The sequence below is a fragment of the Platichthys flesus genome, chromosome 5 (genome assembly GCF_949316205.1).
Source record: "Platichthys flesus chromosome 5, fPlaFle2.1, whole genome shotgun sequence".
In the NCBI taxonomy this organism is placed as follows: Eukaryota; Metazoa; Chordata; class Actinopteri; order Pleuronectiformes; family Pleuronectidae; genus Platichthys; species Platichthys flesus.
In genome coordinates this window covers 23798172-23816420 of record NC_084949.1, presented here as the reverse complement: position 1 = coordinate 23816420, position 18249 = coordinate 23798172, and the positions used below count along the sequence as shown (strand labels likewise).

Genomic DNA, 18249 nt, shown 5'->3' with positions numbered 1-18249 from the left:
ACATTTCATTTCCCATAAATGACGAGAAACAGAAACACACAAGAATTCAGGCTCTTTTCTTTTCTTAAATCCCAATTTATGACTCAAATGATACAAGGTAATACATATATTTTCAGTTTAAAAATGGATTGTAAAATAAAACCCCTTAAAATGTGGAGAAAACTTTTACTAGTGCAGGACAGGATGGCACAGAAAGAGAAGTGTAAACTGTTTGTCTTAAACCTGAAGTCTCCAGTCACAAAATCATGTCACGTCTTGTTGCCTCTCTCTCGAGTGTGTTTGACCTTCACTGTGCAGAAAGACGAGTCTGAGGAATCTCTTGTACGTCTTGACTCTGGAATCCTTTTCAGTGGAGTGGGAGACTTCTTGTGTACGGCTATTAAACTTTAAAAAATTAATAACATTTGCACATTTATAGATTATAGATCAGCCACAAAGAAGCATTTCACACGTCGTTAAAACCATTTCAAGTCCGACAACATTTAAATATTTCTTTACAATTCGTCACCCTTGGCTGTGGAGCTCAGGAGCTAAATCTCAAAACTCCCATTTCATCCCTTTTGAAATCCATCCTGTTCTCACTGGTTCTTTTAATATGTGTGTTTAAATTAAGTGGTATCTGAGGACTTGGGAGGAGGAGGAGTGCGATGCTGGAGGTCTGAAGGCTCACAATATAAAAACAGGTGGTTTTAAACATGGAAAATCTAAACAGATTGTCAGAGAGCCACTCCCTCCAACAAGATCCCAGCCTCGCTTTGTGCAACACTGGAAAGCGTAAACTGAATAATTGCCTTCTATCTTCTGTTTGAGTTGCACCTATGATCAGATGTCTTAAGATCAGTGCTATGTGATGATCTCTGGAGCAGCAGTGAGGCCGCGCCCTCAAATACAGACAGTTCACAGGAATTATAAAAATGATAAATTCTGTATTTGAATTTGATCATTTTGTGCTTTTTTAAATTTCACAAAAACACTTGCAAAGAAGGTTTTTCTTGCAAATGTAGAAGAAGAGCTGGGATATATCATGTCCAGTTAAAAAGATAGTTTCACGTCTAACAACAATCTCATGTCCACATACGCACTGAAACAGTTTCTGCTTTCTGCAATGATCCTCTTTTACATATTGGCCAATGAGGAGTCCCTTCTTAATGCGCTTTGAACGTAAGAGACCAGTAAAAATATATTCTGACAATTACTTGAAGTTAAAGCAACACTATGCATTTACCTTAAAATATTTAAAACTAAAATGAGTGTGGAGAATGTTTCCTCTTCACCCTGAACGTCTGTTCTTTCAACTTTGGTGAGGGGGGTTCGATCTCCTGTGACAAGTGTGGAACTGACTGAGAGTTAAAGAGTTTAGCTGAACTGTAGATCAGTTAAAATGTTATTTAAGTTATTAAATACAAGAGTTTTCTCTGATATACAGCCAGGAAACTTTAAGAATGGTTTTGTAAGTGGCAGCGCTTCCGTTTTCAGGAAGCAGGGGATCATGGGTAATATTCACCATTCAGTTGTGTGTCAGTTCAGCGAGTGAGACTTGACAAACCATTAATAACGCAAACCCCAACAGAAGTAGTCACCAAGTTCAGCTGCAGAGGGCGCTGTTGCTCAGTACAAGCTACAGAGTGTTGCTTTAATTTGTCACGTTTGACTTGGGACCGCCCTCTTTGTGTGACAGTTACACAAAGAATGCATTTCTCAATGAAAATCTCATTGAAATTTGCAGACCAGTACAATCAAGGGAAATGGTCTCAGCAAGCGAAAACTGTTTCTATTGCATACGGGCGGCCGAATATTGTTTGAAGACAGATATGTAAAATAATCTATCCTTTTACTGTGAGATATTATACTTAGTGCACTCTGTAGAGGGTAGTGGTTTTCATCCAGTTCAAAGTCATCAAACATCACTATGATAATAAAAAAAAAAAAAAGTCACATTATCGCTGCAGGAAAGAGGTTTGAGGAGAAGACTGGAGATGGGAACAGGAAAAGTTCGGCAGGGGGTTAGAAACAGCAGCGTGAAGGAGGAGTGAGCGTGAAGCTGAACACGTTGCACGAGTCGTCACTTTAGCAAGGTGACAAAATAAAGTTCAGGAATACATTCAGAAGTTTGGTTTTAAAAAAAATCTATAAACGAGCTGACAGGACTGGCGGTCTGAGTCCGGAGAGACGGCCTCTGATGCAAGCAGACACAGGAAGTGGCGACCGGCCGTGACATCGAGCTCTATAATCATCTCACTGTTCACGTCACAGGCCAAGAGACAAAGGACGAGGAGAACTGCTCCAATTATCTGGATCGACATTGCATTCACGCCTCCATCACAAGCTTTAAATGTGTACTGTGTGTGTGTGTGAGTTTGTGTAGTGTGTGTGTGTGTTAAGGATTGACTTTGACATAGGACGACGGTATATATCCCTCCTCTCCACTGGCTCTGAGGACCCTCATCCACCCGTCTCCCTTATCGTCCTCCATTACACTCAACATTTCTCCCTCCGTGATGGAAATGGTGCCCTCGCTGTTGCCTGCACACAAACACAAGCAAAAGATGTATAAACAAAGATATAAAAAAACAAACATATGTATATGTACACAAATATAAATAAAGTAGATGTACCTTGAAAGGTGTAGAGAGCGGCGCACTGGCCGATGGGAGCTTCCATGTCGTCGAACTCATCGTCAAACTCTGTGTAGATGTTGTGGGGCTGGTCAGCTGCTCCAACGCTGGAGAGACACATTTAAACTCACATTATAAATGCACAGAATATGCTCATTATGTTTTTGTCTGCATTTGTTTGTTTGTTATTTAGAAAAGGATTTTTTTTTAGATGCAGGATTTTTATTTTCACTTTCTTTAGTATTAGTGAGACGTGACGTTTTTCAACATTTTCCTTGAGAATCATTTTTGAGCAAGGGTCAGGTGATATTATTAAAATAATAATATTAATTAATTAATAGAGTTATGAGTGCAATAATGTAAAATATATATATAATTTGCATTTAATCTTCTCAACAATTCTACAGTAAAACCTTCTGAAACTTGTCATACAGACACTAGGGGTCACCATGAACAAGAGTGAGGTGAGATCCTGGTTCCAGACGTTTATCTGGTTTCACTTCAAAGTTCTGTAATAATCCTGCTGACAGACGAAACAGAAACTTCCCTTGTTCCAGACAGTGATACTGATCTTCTCATTTTGCTGAGGGCAAGAAAGTGAATGAATGTACTTTGCAAAGTGTTAAACTGCTCCTTTAAATCCAGGTCTTACCTGTGTCGAATATTATTGTTGATAGTGTTGGAGGAGTCTTCTCCTCCCACGGCCTCCGACAGCCACGACTGTGACGACCAAGAGATAAAGAGATTAAAGCACAAATACTTGAAGATCGTGAGTTTGTTCATTCGATTGTTCGTGAGAGAGTGAGTACCTCATATTTGGCGAGCTCCCCCTTCAGGCGTCCCAGGTTCTGTGTGGTCTCTGTGATCTGAGGCTCCAGACTGGACGGGTCTCCCATCTGTGGATTCTTCTCGTACACGCCCTTCATCTTGTCCAGCGCCTCACTGAGGTCAAGCAGGGAGGACGACGTGTTATTGTTTTTGAAATGCGAGCACTGATTAAGGAAGCCCCATTCCAGGGCAGCATTGCCGATAAGGATGGGAGGGGTCGGCAGACTCTCTGAATTATACATGTACTGGTGTTAGAGGCCGGGCCCAGTGGGGTTGAGATCGTGGCTGAGTACAGGTCAGTCCAGTTTCTCCACATCAAAGAGTGAAACTTTGTGATCGCGGCTCAGGGGAACTGTCATGTTCAAACAGGATAAGAGGAGGAAAGATCCTTCCTCATACTGCTGCCACCAAGTTAGAAGCACGAAGGAGCTTTAAGTTTACTCAGATTGAAAGTATGTAAGTAATTTAAAGTATGTGGACGCCTCGTAGATCTAATGTCCGTCAACTCTGGGAGACATCACTGTCTGAAAGAGCCTCAGAACAACTAGGACAGAGGTGACTGTTCAAATTTAATACTAAGTTAAAAATGCATCAGATTCAGAACCGGACTGTTTTCATTGATTGGCTATCACATACATCTCAGAGAAATCCTTTGTGTTTGCAGATATGAAACTTCTTTTACAGTATAAATAAAAATGTACATACCCCTTGTTTACATTTATCATTTAGTCTATGTTTAAACTGTGATACATCAAGCCACAATTAAATGTATTTGTCCTACGGTTTGATAAGAGCATCGTAGAAGATATTTTATGTAAATACATATTTATATGTGTATATATTTATATTATGTATTTTTCAGTACCAGGACTTTTTTACTCACTAATATCAGTATCAGACATCATCCCCCAAAAGATCCACATGGGTTGGGCTCTAATCTGGTGGTTGCCTGGTTTCACTATCAAGATTTCACAATAATGTCAATAGAACATGTTTCTAGTGGTGAGAAATGTCTGTGAAAAATGTGGCACAACTGTTTTTGTTTTTTTACCCAGAATCAGATACTGATTTGACTCTGAAGCAACTGATTGATTGTGCACAGGTGAGAGTTTTAGATTTATGAAAAGCCCCAAAACAAACTGTTCACTGAATCCCTGTGTTTTGTAGATCAATGCAACATGGAGTCAATTTTAGTCCAAAACACCCTAATGTGATGTAAAGACAAATTCATAAGCTTCAGAAGTGTTTTTCAGAGACAACAGTGATATTTGCTGCTGATGAGGTCGTCACCTTTCGTCCTGCGCCTTCTGCAGCTCTCTGGAGAAATCATCGATCTTCGCTTGCAGCCTCTTTTTCCTCTGCTCCGGAGGAAGGTGAGAGAAATCCTCTGAAGCCGTCGGCTGCACGAAACAAAACGCACACGCACTTGAGTGAACAGCAAACAACGCTCACCACCAGATGTCGCTCCTCAGCTCCCTCTGCTAATTTGACATTCAGTTTAACACTGTGAAAGAGTTTCTCAATCAAAGATCCCAAAAAGCAGAAGCCACATAAATATTTCATGACAAAAATAAACAAACTTTGATTTGCAAGCAGTGAAGAAAAAGCAGAAATCACACAAATGTCACAGATAGCGGGAGAAGCATGAACTCTTTAACATACCAATTCATTTACCCAAAGGAAAATACCAGTGAGCTTCTGCTCTGTTTTCAACTGGTGCATACTGTAATGTACTGTATGTACAAATCATAGAAATAGAAACAATAAAGAGAAACAAAGCTTGATTATTATTAGTTTCTCTAACCCTGACCTTTAATCACCTAAAAACACTAGATATCAATAAAATAAAATAAATATTAATTAGGACAATTAAGGATTACAGAGTTCAGACATTAATAATAATGTTACTTCATTAGAAAGAAGTGGTCTATGTGTGTGATTGTTTGGACATCAACCAGTGTAATGAAATACTTCTGTGTTGTTCTAAATGTAAAGTTTAATTTACACACTGCTTATACTGTAGTGTAATGAGGACAAAGATAAACTATTTGCAAAGGTAGATGTGTATTTATGTGTTAAGTTGACAGTCACATTAAATATATTAGACAGTATTTGCTTGCATTTATGTTAAACAGAGAGAACTAAGGGATTTATCAATATGGTATAACAGAACCAAGGATTGATTCTTTGTTTTTTGTTCTGGCGAGAAAGGTAATACATTGATGTACTGAATGAAACAGAAAATACCAATTACCATCAGAAAAATGCAATTGATTTTGTTGATTAAGGAGTAACTGCACCCGGATAATAAACACTGCTTGCACTGCCCCCTAGTGGTGAGGAAAATGGGACCTCAGGATATATTCACTGAAAAGTTAGAGTTGATCGACATAATCTGCAAACTTTGGTTTGCAAATGATGTCGATCAACTCCAAGCTGTGAGACCGGATTCAATGACTGTGTTGTTTTGAACTAACAGTGTTAACTTCTGTTAGCCACGTAGCTAAAAAAATATGAATTGTCTATCTTGGATAAACCCAGAACGACTGATCATGATCTTACTGAGAAACAGTCTCATTTACATTAACATCTTATATATTTATGTTTTTGTCCATTATTGTAGTCTTGTATTTTACAAAATGAACAAGGACACTCATGTCATTTCCACCTGGATTAGGAAATGCATTCTCAACTTGGAAAACACCATCCAGATGTTTAGAAGAATCTTGAGGGACCATGTAAGTAACGTCAGAACACTGGTATGTGCTTGAGTTCTGGGTTTTTCAGATACTATTTTTTTGGGGGGGGAATTGGATGTTTTGGGCCATGATTCAGATGTGATGGTTGCACATGGACATGAGAGGCACAAACAGGCTAGAGGCTCCAGCTGTGTCCTCAGATGTACATGGATCAAGACACAGGCTGTAAACAAAGATGGACGACGGGTCTTGACTTCCTGCCACTATTCAAAACTGAAGCCAAAATACGGGTGCTACCTGCGTCTATGCGGTAGTGATCATTGAGTGGGGCTTCAGTGTTGAGGTCAATCATTGCATAAACATTGCCAATATATTTGTATTCGGTACCTTCTGCTGACATGGAGGAGGCAATGGTTTAAGACCTATACTTTAGCCAGCCACCAGGGGGCCATCAAGGTGTTTTGGCTTCACTTCTGTGGCCCTGCCTTGTCGTCCATCTTTGTACACAGTCTATAGATCAAGTTATTAGCTCACTTACTGACAGTCTATGCTATTTAAATAACTGTGCGTCAACAAGCTACGTTGGAGAGCTTCGGGGCCTTGACACCTTTCCACCTGCAGAGGTCAGTGCAGCAAAGATCTAGAGCGCAGTTACTCCTTAAATATCATTCCCCCTGAAATACAGTATTTCCCCTTGAAAATGAATCAATCCAGCACCAGAATCCTCTCATTCACCTCGACACCTTTAAAGTTAACGTGACAATATCAAGTGTTACCATGTGCTTTTCAGCATGAGATATCTAGACAGAGACAAATAGACAAGTCAGTGTGAGACAGGTGTGCAACAAACACACAAACCCAAAGGCAAGTATGTGAACAGGTACAAAAAGCACAAATGACATCAATGAGACGGATGTGGACACAACAATGAGGGGGGGGCGGGGGGGGCAGCTCAAAGTCAGAGTCACTCACCAAGCGAGGTCTGCGTAATATCTTTAACGTGGAAATCCTGGGTTTGACAGAGCGACTAAACTCCCTCACGCAGAGAGAGAGGGGGGAGCGCTGCAGCTTGGAGAGGGGGAGGGAAAGAGGGTGGCAGCCGGGCGGGAGAGGGGACGGGGGAGAGAAAGACGGAGGGGCGAACTAAACAGGGGGAGAGCGCGGGGGGGGGGAGAAGAAAGAAGGACAAGGTGGAGGAACAGGGGAGGTGGAGGAGGAGGAAGAGGAGGGAGAAATTGATACTGGTATTGAGAGGAAGAGAAGAAGAAGAAGAAGGAGCGAGTCAAGGAGAAGTTTGTAATAAAGAGGATGAAGAGCTACAGAGAGAAAAAAGGTGTTTTAGGGCAAGTCTGTGCAGGAGACTGGAATTAGAACTGGCCCCTGAGGGCAACAGGGCGGTGGGGTAAGACATGACTGGAATGTGTGTTGAGTTTTATGAGTGGGTGTGTGTGTGTGTGTGTGTTTTAAAGCATTGTTAGGAGACCTTACACTCCTACAGTGGACATTGGGAGGAAGATAAGAAAACAGCTGTGTCCTGTTCTCCGTGCGAGTTTGTCTGTTGACGATTGGACGACTGTGCGGTTGTATTTTTTTTGTTCTTCGAAAGTTGGATCTCAACATTTGACTCGAGTCATTTTTTTCAAGTCCCTAAAACCTGAAGAGATACAGGTTCATCCACCGTCTGCTGTAACGTGACACCTTGCCTTGTATGTTCATGTAACTTTATTTTGAAATGAAAACAGGAAGTTTATCTCAGTGCTCGATGTTAGGCACGTTTCCCTCTTTCCTTTAGTGTGCCATAAAAAGCTTCAATGCACATTAGCACTGCGGCTGAAGTGCCGTAACATTCCAGTCCTACCAGCAGGTTCAGCTTCAGCAGCGTTTTACAGCTGATCAGGAAGCCGCTGTGTAAGGGGCGGGACTTTAAGCGCTTTTAAGACACAAACGAGTGGGACGGCAGACCAATCAGTCCAGAATGTTATGATGATGTCACAATGAACATGACATTTTGAAAAAGTTCAGCAAAGGTTGAAGTTCACGCGGAGCCACGCTGCCATTTGCCTCGACACAGGAAGTAAATGTTTGATTTATTATTATTTTAGGGACAGACTGTGTTTAAAAAGTGGATGTAGCCATTTACCAGAGAAGAACAGGATTTTGAGGTTTACAGTCCATTTCATGAGAGGTCTTCATTTCATAGAAATCAATCAATAAATAGATAAATAAATAAAATGATGCTTAAATTAATAAAGTCAAAATGGGATTGTGCCGTATTTGAAGGGTGTATCTAGAGAGCCAAGTTGTATTTCGAAATTAGAGGAAGGTTTTGATGTGATAATAAAATGTGTGAGCCTATAAGAGTTCAGCCACATTCTAAGAAATAGGAACCGGACGGAGAGGATATTCAGGTTAACAAATACAGCCCAGTGGGGACAGGAAGGGGAGAGGCCGCACGTTCACCTTGTGCTTCTTGCTGAAAGGCCACAGCTTGGTGCGCACTTTGGGCGGGTTGAGGCTGGAGTCGGAGGTCGCTGGTTTGATTCCCTGGGTGTAGTCTTCAAACTCCACGTCTCCAGGTCGCTCAAAGCCAGACTTGTGCTGCTCTATGAAGAGTAAGGAGTCCTGCATAGGGCATGAAAACAGACACTTGAATGAACGTGTTCCACCTGAACTCACATCACTCAGGACAGATGTTAAAAGCAGGTTTTCTTACATCTGGACCGAGCCAGGCTGCTTGTTACAGACTTACAGGAAGCTGAGACAACAGGCAACAGGTGATACCCTCAAATGGAACCAACACCCATGAGAGTGGTATCAACCTTCTCATGTAATGTCAACCTTTAAACACCAGAACATGGAGCAAGTTTTAAAACAATAAGAACAGAGGTGTCTTAGATGGGTGAAGATGGACTGATGAAACCAATTCACCGACTCCTTGTTTTAACCATTTGGGTCAAACAACACACACACACACACGCACACACACACACAGGCCGATATATAATCCTGCAAACATCTAACATTGACCTGTTTCTCCTGGATTTTCAGTCCCGCTGATGAGATTCCCTCTAGACACTTGGAGATGATGGGCACCACGTTCTTTTCGATGTCCGCGAACTTGCAGTATCCCTCCGCCAGCCGCCGGATCCTCCGCTCATCCATGTCCTGCATTTTCTGCTCAACACACAACAACCTCCCTTAGTTTCATATTACAGCCACAGTGTCTGTGTTAACACACCCTGTATTAAAAGGACCACACTGGCTGTGTTGGGTCTGTGGTGCATCATATTAGCAGGGAGGTGAGCTCTGTCTCGATATACTGTCAACACTGTCAACGTGTGTGTGTGTTTGTGTGTGTGTGTGTCTCACATTGAAGATATGTGGTATCTCTGTGTAGTAGAAGTTGTTCTGTTCCTTGTTGTACTTCTGGAGCTGGGCTGCGTAGTCGTTCCTGCACTCCTCCGCCGTGTGCGTGCGGGCATGGGCATGCTGCCTGGCCTTGGGGAGCGAGGGACAAGACGGAGAGGAGGATGAGAAAAGGGAGAGGAGGATGAGAGAGTGCAGGGAGAGGGAGAAGGGAAGAGATGCAAAACAAAATGCAAAGAGGGAGGAATGCAGGAGCGGATGTGGGCGAGGAGGCGAACAGGGGGAGACAGTGGAGGAGATGATACCAAATCAAAATAAAAGAGAAAACATGACTGCTCAGCTCTAGAGTTAGTGTGTGTGTGTGTGTTTGTGTGTGTGTATTTGTGCGTTTACTTTCTCCACATCGAGCTTGGTGGCATTGAGGTCGCTTTCCGTCTTGTCCGCTTGTTGCGTAGCTTTGTCGGCCTCCGCCCATTCCTTTGCAAAGCGCTTCTTAGTCTGCAGGAAGTCACACACACACACACTCATTAACACACATGAATCACCAATCAGAGAATTCACTCTCACTTGAGTATTTGTCGTGAAACTGCAGGAAATGATCAACCTGTGACCTTCATAGCAGGATATTGTGACTTTTGAAATGATTTGTGAGTGAATCAACCTTTCAGTAAGAAGCACATGACCCAGTTTAGACGTCAGTGAGCAGCAGAAACAGGTGACTCACACTTTCTAGGTTTTTAAAGCTGCCCTCTAGATTCTGCTGGGCCTTCTTGGCGTCCGCCAGGTGCTGTGGAGGGAAGAGGTCTCAGTGAACGTGCTGCAGATCCACATGATGACACATGTGCCTCACATCACCCCCCCCCCCTCGCTCTCTCTCCCCTTCCCCCTGCTCCCTCTCTCACTGTCTTCCGCTCTGACTTGATGTCCTGAAGGTACTTGGTGAGCTCGACGCAGATGCCCGTCATCATGTTTTCGGCGATGAGCTCCCGTTGGCCGGCGTAGTCGTTCAGCTCGTTCAGGATCTCCTGGAAAGATGCGTGATTGCTGAATCTGCTGTGGGGGCGAGGGGGGGAGGGAGGGACAATTAGACAAATTACCTTTTAATGAAGACATTAACATGAATATTCAACAAACCACCTTAATATTGTACGATCAGTAATGAACTTGGGTTATTTCCAAATGAAGTATATTAAAATATATCCAAATATTCCTGTGAGTACAGTTTGGGCTCCCACACTCTGGAAAGATTTACCAGCTAGTATTTATTTATATATATTTATTTATTCAGCTGATTTGCTTAATTTATATGTTGTCTATATTCTTTTAGTCACCCGCCTTTTTATATATTTTATTTCTTCTTCTTAATCAAGAATCAACAACAACGACAATAATACAAACAAATGTATAGTTCTTCACATCTTGAGTGGCACATTGAATATAGAAATATTTTTAATTGCACATGAGCTGCATTTACAGCACTTCAATGGGTTCAGCAACAAAAGTGTTACTTTGCAAACGCACAATGATAGAAATGAAACTGGACATTTGATCCATCTCTCACTTGCAGTCTTGCTCCTCCTTGCTCCCTCGTTTGGCATATTTCTTCGTTAGATTCCTGTTGGACAGGAAAAACTATGACTCACACACACATACTGTAAATGCACAACACAACGTATAATCCTATGTCATGCGGAGGAGAATAAACACTGAGAAAGAATCCTCGGGGCACACCTGAGCTGCTTGGCGTAGCTCTGTTCTATCTCCGTCCGCTCCTTCACAAACTTTATGTAGCGATCCACCAGGTCGAGGCCCGACAGCGTGTGTTTGTCGATGATGTCACACTGGTCCTGAGAGAGGAGCAACACACAGAGCAACACACGTTTACATACTTGTGCACAAACACCGGGGGCGAGAAGTGAAACTGCTGCTGGTGTCTGTGGGTCAGAGGCTTCAGAGTGGAACTGGTTTCATTGGGGGTTGTTAGCAGGAATTACTCAAAAACAAATTACAACGGAACTTGCTGGAAGGAATCATTATGGGTCAGGGAAGAAAGCATTCAATTAGGGTGCCAATGGGTCAGAGGAACATCTTTCTTTTTCTTTAACATGATGTTTTTTTATTTAAATTTGAACCTTTTTTGTACGTTAGCAGAATTATACAAAAAGAATGTATCTGAGAATAACCAATCACATGCTGGGGGCGGATCCAGGATTTTCCTTTGCAACATCTGGCATTTTGGTACAGATCCTGTTTCTAAAAACATTTGCTCTATTTAGGGGGCTGGTCTTTCTGAGTGTATACAATTTGATGCAGATCCATACAGATTATGTATAGTTGTCTGTCTTTTTACAGCCATTGTGTTAAGTTTATTTCTCTTGAGCAGGTAAAATATATGTTTAATTCGTTTTCATGTTAATTGTGTCTCAAAACAAATAAATCATTGAGGTTATCAGACTGCCTCTGTATTTCTTTTATATTTCTACTGCAAGAAATAAACAGTCGTGTGCTGGCCTGTTCGACCTTTGCATCACACATTCAATGGAGTGTGGATCTGTCACAAATCAAAACTACAGGCCCACAATAAAACTCAACACACACAGACATACATTAACACAACCCTGTTATTATGCTTCAGCCCCTTACATCAGTGCTAATCCACAGCCAGGGGAGAGACTACTGGAGCCCTGAGAAACTGGATAATAAGCTGGAACGTCTGCTGCCCCACCTGTGTCACTAGTCTTTTTTAAACCTGGTTGTATTGCACAAACATTATTTGTTGTGTTGTGTCTTTTTAATAAACCAATTCAGGTTTTTGACAAAGGAATTAATCAGTTTTTTCCAATGGCTTCTTTGAAAAAGTGTTTCCCAAAATGTCCTCACTCCATAAGGTCTAGACTCGAAATGGTCTTCACACACACACACACACACACACACGAACACACACGCCCATTCACACGCCCACACAGTATCCTCCCTTCTCAGAATTTCTCACAAAGGTAAAAAGTACAAAGGTGTAGTAGAGAAGAAAGAAGAGAGAACACCAGCTCTTCTCTCCTTTCAACATTCCTCTTTACAGGCTGCCATGCCTTGAAAACCACACACACACACACACACACACACACACACAAATTTACACACACACAAACCGGTTGGACAGGTAACATTTGTCCTCTCTGTTGCCACTGGCTTATATCTACACGGTGTCGCTGAAGACGGTGACCACAGAACTGAGCAATGTGAAAGCTCGGATACATGAGAATAACAGGGTGGTTCTGCTGTTGTGTCTCTTGTGAATAACACAGAAAGACTGGACTCAGTCAGTGTGTGTGTGGGGTTCTGTGTGTGTGTCTTTCAGTGTGTGTGTGTGTAGCGGTTGCAGGGTCTTTTGGAGCCAGAGACATAGATTTTGAGTCCTCAGAGGAAGGGGAAGCTAAATGGAGATCAGACCGTAGCACAGTTAGCGATGTCCTGGATTCGAGAGAGAGAGAGAGCTGGGAGAAAGGCCGGGGAGGAGGAAGGAAGGAAGGAACACGATTAGAAAACAGGAGAAAAACGACATAAGTGAAAAGGACATTTTTCCCATTTCTTCACGAGCCAGGAATGAGAGCGATTGGGGGGGAAACAAAATGTCTCGAGAGGTCGAAAGGTCGTCGAAGAACCTTTGAGATATATTTCTGAACACGTTTCCCACCTCTGCTGCTACACTGGAATAAATCTGAAAGCGTGTGTGAGAGGAGGAAACACTGATAGTGACACACAGAGGGTTCAGGGATGAGATAATCATTTGCTCGGTGTGAACCACCGCCCTGCGACTGACGGTCCCAGGGGCTTGTCCAAACCCAGCCAGCCGGACAGCCCCCCCCCCATCTGTGACGACACACAGCAGCGTTTCCTGATCCAGGCTGAGGTCAGACTCCAGCTCATATCCATCTTAATAGAAAAATACCAAGCAACATGAACAGCTGCACTCGGACATCAGTTTATTAGAAACTACAAGCTCCTGTTTCTAGGTAGTTTAATATTAACATAACATTATTTTCAGATGTATAAAAAAAATGCTTCAGAAAGTTCAATTTACTTGATAAACAATAAATAAAAGCCTTGGAATCATCTCTTCTCCTTATGCTGGACACAAGACATCTCCCATTTTCCTGATTGAACTGGTACAACACCTGCTGACACCACAGTGGTCCACTGGTTCCATCTCCTGCTCCACCTTCAAATGGAGCAGCAACCGACCCAGGGGTGGATCCTGGATTTCTCTAAATCAGGGGCCACAAAGGCTTTTGTTTTTTAAAGAGTAACGAGAGGACAGGGGCACTTCTGGGGCAAATCAGACTTCAGCTGGGACCAGTGCCCCACCCCTGCCTCAGATGATCCACTTTACAGCCTCGTTCACACATTGTGCGTTTCCAGTGTAAGATGCGATGAAATCATTGACAGGGTCTGGGTGTGTTCAGGCTGTTTTGAAGGCTGCTGGGTTACGTCATGTTTGCCAGCAGCTGATAGTGATTTTTTTAACCCTTTAAACCCCACTGACCACTCACCACTGTCACTGTAATGTCAAGCTGTGCAGCTGAAGCTATTCAGAACACCCAGGAGTGGAGATCACAGAGTCACCCAACATACCAGATACAGTGTGTTTGGTAGATTTCAGGTGAAAATGTGTCCAACATCTATTCTGCATTTTACACTGATTCTACTGTTTTCATGTGTAGAGCATAAGCTGCTATTTGAGCAGTCTGCCACAATTCCCATGTCCAGACACTAGTACCTTCCTGTTTACACCAGCACCAGCATGTCCTGTATACAGGAGTCACTTCTTAGGATGGACGGGAAATAAAAATGATTCTAAACCAAAACACTTGTTTTACGTTGAGAATTCAGAATTTTTTAAATAAAATGCAGCTGTATGGATTGTAGCCTTGCGCTGATAAACAAGACATCTGAAAAACGTTTTCATTTGATGGAGAGGTGCAGCCCTGAAGAGCGTGAGGTCCTCACTGAGGAGGAGCTGGTACAAGCTGACACAGAAGATACTGGATGTGCACTCTGACAGGGACAAATAAATAACTGACTTCAAATCTGCTTGAAGGGAAAAATCTTGTTCGATTCAGCTTTTCAAAATGTATTTTCTGTACAAATGTGCAAGGATTCTCTTTGCAGACGACAGGTGATTCCTCCGATTTAAAACATTTTGTTCTTGCAGTAATAGTTTCCTGAAGGCCAAGGTGATTTCTAGGAACTGCTTGTTTCGTCTATAACCTAAAGACAACCAGCAACTTAATGCACTTATTTCAGGCTCTGATTCAAAAAGCATTGGACAGAGAGGTTGAACGTCCAAAAGTCCAGATCACTGTGCACCGACAAGTGACAAGAATAATCCTGTGTTGAAGTAAGGACTGCAATTAATGACTAATCTCAATATCAACCTACTGATCTATGTTATCCATTCATCAGTTATCTACATGACTCATCCTGTGAGGAGCAGAACCAACACCATCGCCATCAAATAGAGTCAAACAAACAATCACACCTATGGAGATTTAACCTAAGGTGCATGTCTGTGGACTGTGGGAGGAAGTCTGTGATAACCCACAAGGCCCTGGTTCACCATCAGGTTCGAACCCAGAACCCTCTTGCTGTGAGGCCAACCGCTGCACCACCTTGCCGCCATAATCTACCTTCTATCATTTGGTCTGGAAAATATTGAAATGGTTCATCACCAGTTAACAGAGCTCATGATTATGACGATATTTTAAAATGTGTTGATTTGTGTGATAAAGTGTCAAAGAACAGTATTTACATGCAAAGAGGGGGAAACAGTGAACATTCAGCAAAAATAAACAAGGACTCCATTATTAAAAGTTTAAATTATAGTTAAACAGTGTGTTGATTGATCATTTCCATTCAACAGCATCACATTTCCATCAGGGCTGCAGATCTGACACAGATAGAAACTTCAAGTCTACGAATAAACCTCTACACCGCCATTAATCCTCATCTACGTTGATAGAAGTAGGTAGTGTTTGAAAAGTGATTTCACCAGTTCATTGATTATATGATAAATTGCTAATAGAAGTGAAGTGGTACGAGCAGAGCCTCAAACTCACTGGCTGCTGCTTCTGTTCAACTGATATCTCAAATTGAGTTTCTTCATTTTGCACTGTCAAAAGAAATCTTACAGACATAATGTTGACCTCTATATTCTAGCCTTTCATATCAGCCAAAAGCTGTGATGATTAATTGATGATAAAATTACAAGCTGCAGCCCCAGTGGACGACTAATTTCCTGTCAAACCCCAAATGGATCGACTGTCTCAGACCCAACGAATCACACGAGCAGCACCAGTCGAACAACTTCGAGCGTCGACTCCTCATCAACCGACACTGTGTTAGGAAACAGCCTCACCCACTCTGTGTTCAACTGCTGAATAACCTCAGAGGCATGTAGTCTGACTCCGACCGCAATCACAGCAGGGTCTGAGGGGAAATGGGTTCTCTCCGCTCTTCTCATCGCTCAACTATTAAACCAGCTGGAACAAACCATTCCGAGTCGGGACATTTTGTTTGGGGTGAAACACACAAACTTGCACTGTAACACAACATAAGTCATCCTCCACGTTGGTCTGACTGTGATCAGAGCAGAAACCATCAGTCACTCCAGAGACACACTAATCCACAACTGCTTTGATAATCGATTAATCATTTATGATGCAGTGTTGCCAAATAAATCTCTGGCCACAGCTTCTCAGAAGAGAGGACTTCCTTCTGTGTTGTGACAAGAATAACTTTTGGTTTGCGACTCCTATTCAGAATAAACCAGCAATTAGGAAATCATGGGGTTGAAACATAATTGTGACTGCCATTGTTTTTACAACCCCTGGTATGTTATAAATGCAACAAACAATTGATTGTTAAGTTGCAGCCTGGGATCAGAGAGTCCACTGGTGTGTGAGCTGACCTGATTCAAAGCTTAGCAATGACCGGGCAGCAGGGACAAGGTTCTTTACTTTTCACAAATGCTTCCTGTCATCTGTGCCACAGCCGGTCCTGACCCACAGTGTCATGCAGCCCCCATGCAGTGTGGAATGATGTCACTGCTCCTGTTGGCCAGATCTGGGCCACGATTGAGCCAAAGCAACACCGCATGTCAACCAAAGGTGGCCCAGATAGCACAAATTAGTTTTTCAACATTTACCGCACGGCCTGCTTTGGGTTCACATCCAGATCACATCTTGCAGAGAGCACTGCATGTTTGCTTAACAAAGTTGTGGGCAACTTTAAGCTCACATCCATGTTTTTCCCGGGCTGCATAATGGACTGAAGTGGCCCACATCCGTATGCTGTCTGGGGGGTGGGTAGGGGGTGCTGTCACATATGCACAGCCCTGGTTCAAGCATGCCTGGAGGAGGACTGAGAGGAGGTGGAGGTGCACCCTCCTGATAAGAGAGACAGGCCAATCAGAGTCATAACTATTAACTATTGCAATGCAAGGGAAATAGTGAGCTACTCTACAAGCCACATAGAGAAGTGATTACATCATCCAGATCCCTGCTGCACTTCACCAGTTACCTGCCAGTTACATAATTTACTTTACTGCTTGTTTTTTAAAGCCCCTGAATGACCAGTGACTGCTACCTGACTGGGATCCTGGGCCCAGTAACAGTTCTAAACTAAATCTGGACTGGTCACTAAGGAAGCTTGGATCTCTCTCCCTGGAGATATCAGGGAGTCAAACTCAGTATCTGCTTTTTGAATCTGTTCTTCACACTTCACTTCTATCGTCCGGCTTATTTCTAAGAGTTGTCTTTAATTGTAAATTATCTCATCTTGCCTATATTAAAATGTAGATTCCTGAAATTCTGCCTTGTTGTTGAGCCCTTTGTAACTCCGATTCTGAAAAAATCCATATGAATAAAGTTATTATGGTGATTATGATGATTATAGTGAAGCTCTCTCTCCTTTCTTTCCCCTCTGCTTGTGATAAGGTATGTAGCAGCAGTAGCAGCAGCAGCAGCAGCAGCAGGGGTTGCGAAATCCTCTGGCTTCTGGCTTTTACACACACTCCTGCTGTAGTCTCGAGACTGTTCCAGGCCCTGTGTGGAAAACCCAGAGTCCAGAGAACAGGACAACAGCAGTTCCCCGAGGGAGGTGGAAGGTATGTGTGCGGCAGGGACTGATCCTGAGTCAGCTGTCAACTTACCCACAGATCGGTGCCCCAGTCCATGTCTGCTGAAAAAGCGTCCAGAGGAGGGGGAGTTGGAATTTCAGAAAAAGATTAAAAAAAGAAGGAAGGAATACTCCTGCGTTGGATCGCCCAGGTGACCGAGAGGAGAGGAGAGAAAGTCCTGTCGCTCACAGAAGATCCCAGGAAACTTCTCTCTCTTTCTCTCTCTCTCTCTCTTTTCTGTTTGAGTCTCGCAGGCGGAGAGATGGCGGAGGAAATGTTTGGAGGAAGTCTACGCCTTCTCCTTCCCTTGGCTCGGACGCCTGGCTGTCCTGTGTCTCCCAGCAGCCAGAGAGAGAGAGAGAGAGACGAGGAGGGGTGGGTGGGTGGGGGGGAGAAAATGTGTTCAGGCGCTTTTCCTGAAACAAGTTTGGGTCCCAGAGAGAAAGAGAGAGAGAGAGGGAGAGAGAGAGAGAAGGGGGAGGAGAGAGGGGAGGAGAGAAGGAGGATGGGAAAAGCCTACCACCGGTTTGTTTTTTAAGCTTTGATGTTATTCTCTTTACAATAAATA

General features: G+C 42.9%; 1 protein-coding gene across 4 annotated transcripts; it reads right to left on the bottom strand.

Annotated features, from left to right (window-relative positions):
* Positions 1–54: 54 nt before the first annotated feature.
* LOC133953760 (cdc42-interacting protein 4 homolog) lies at positions 55–18046 on the bottom strand. 4 transcript variants are annotated; one of them, XM_062387832.1, is made up of 15 exons: positions 17715–18046; positions 11240–11355; positions 11070–11123; positions 10411–10561; positions 10233–10295; positions 9902–10006; positions 9512–9640; positions 9170–9316; positions 8603–8764; positions 6919–6942; positions 4734–4843; positions 3425–3557; positions 3268–3335; positions 2616–2722; positions 55–2523 (listed from the first exon to the last, which is right to left on the bottom strand). In XM_062387832.1, exons 1-15 carry the CDS (start codon positions 17736–17738, stop codon positions 2378–2380), a joined length of 1539 nt encoding a protein of 512 aa, XP_062243816.1. In that variant the 5' UTR covers positions 17739–18046; the 3' UTR covers positions 55–2377. The 4 variants fall into 4 exon arrangements, with proteins under 4 accessions (XP_062243816.1, XP_062243817.1, XP_062243818.1 ...); XM_062387833.1 differs by having other exon boundaries at positions 10411–10558; XM_062387834.1 differs by lacking the exon at positions 6919–6942.
* Between the last annotated feature and the right edge of the window lie 203 nt (positions 18047–18249).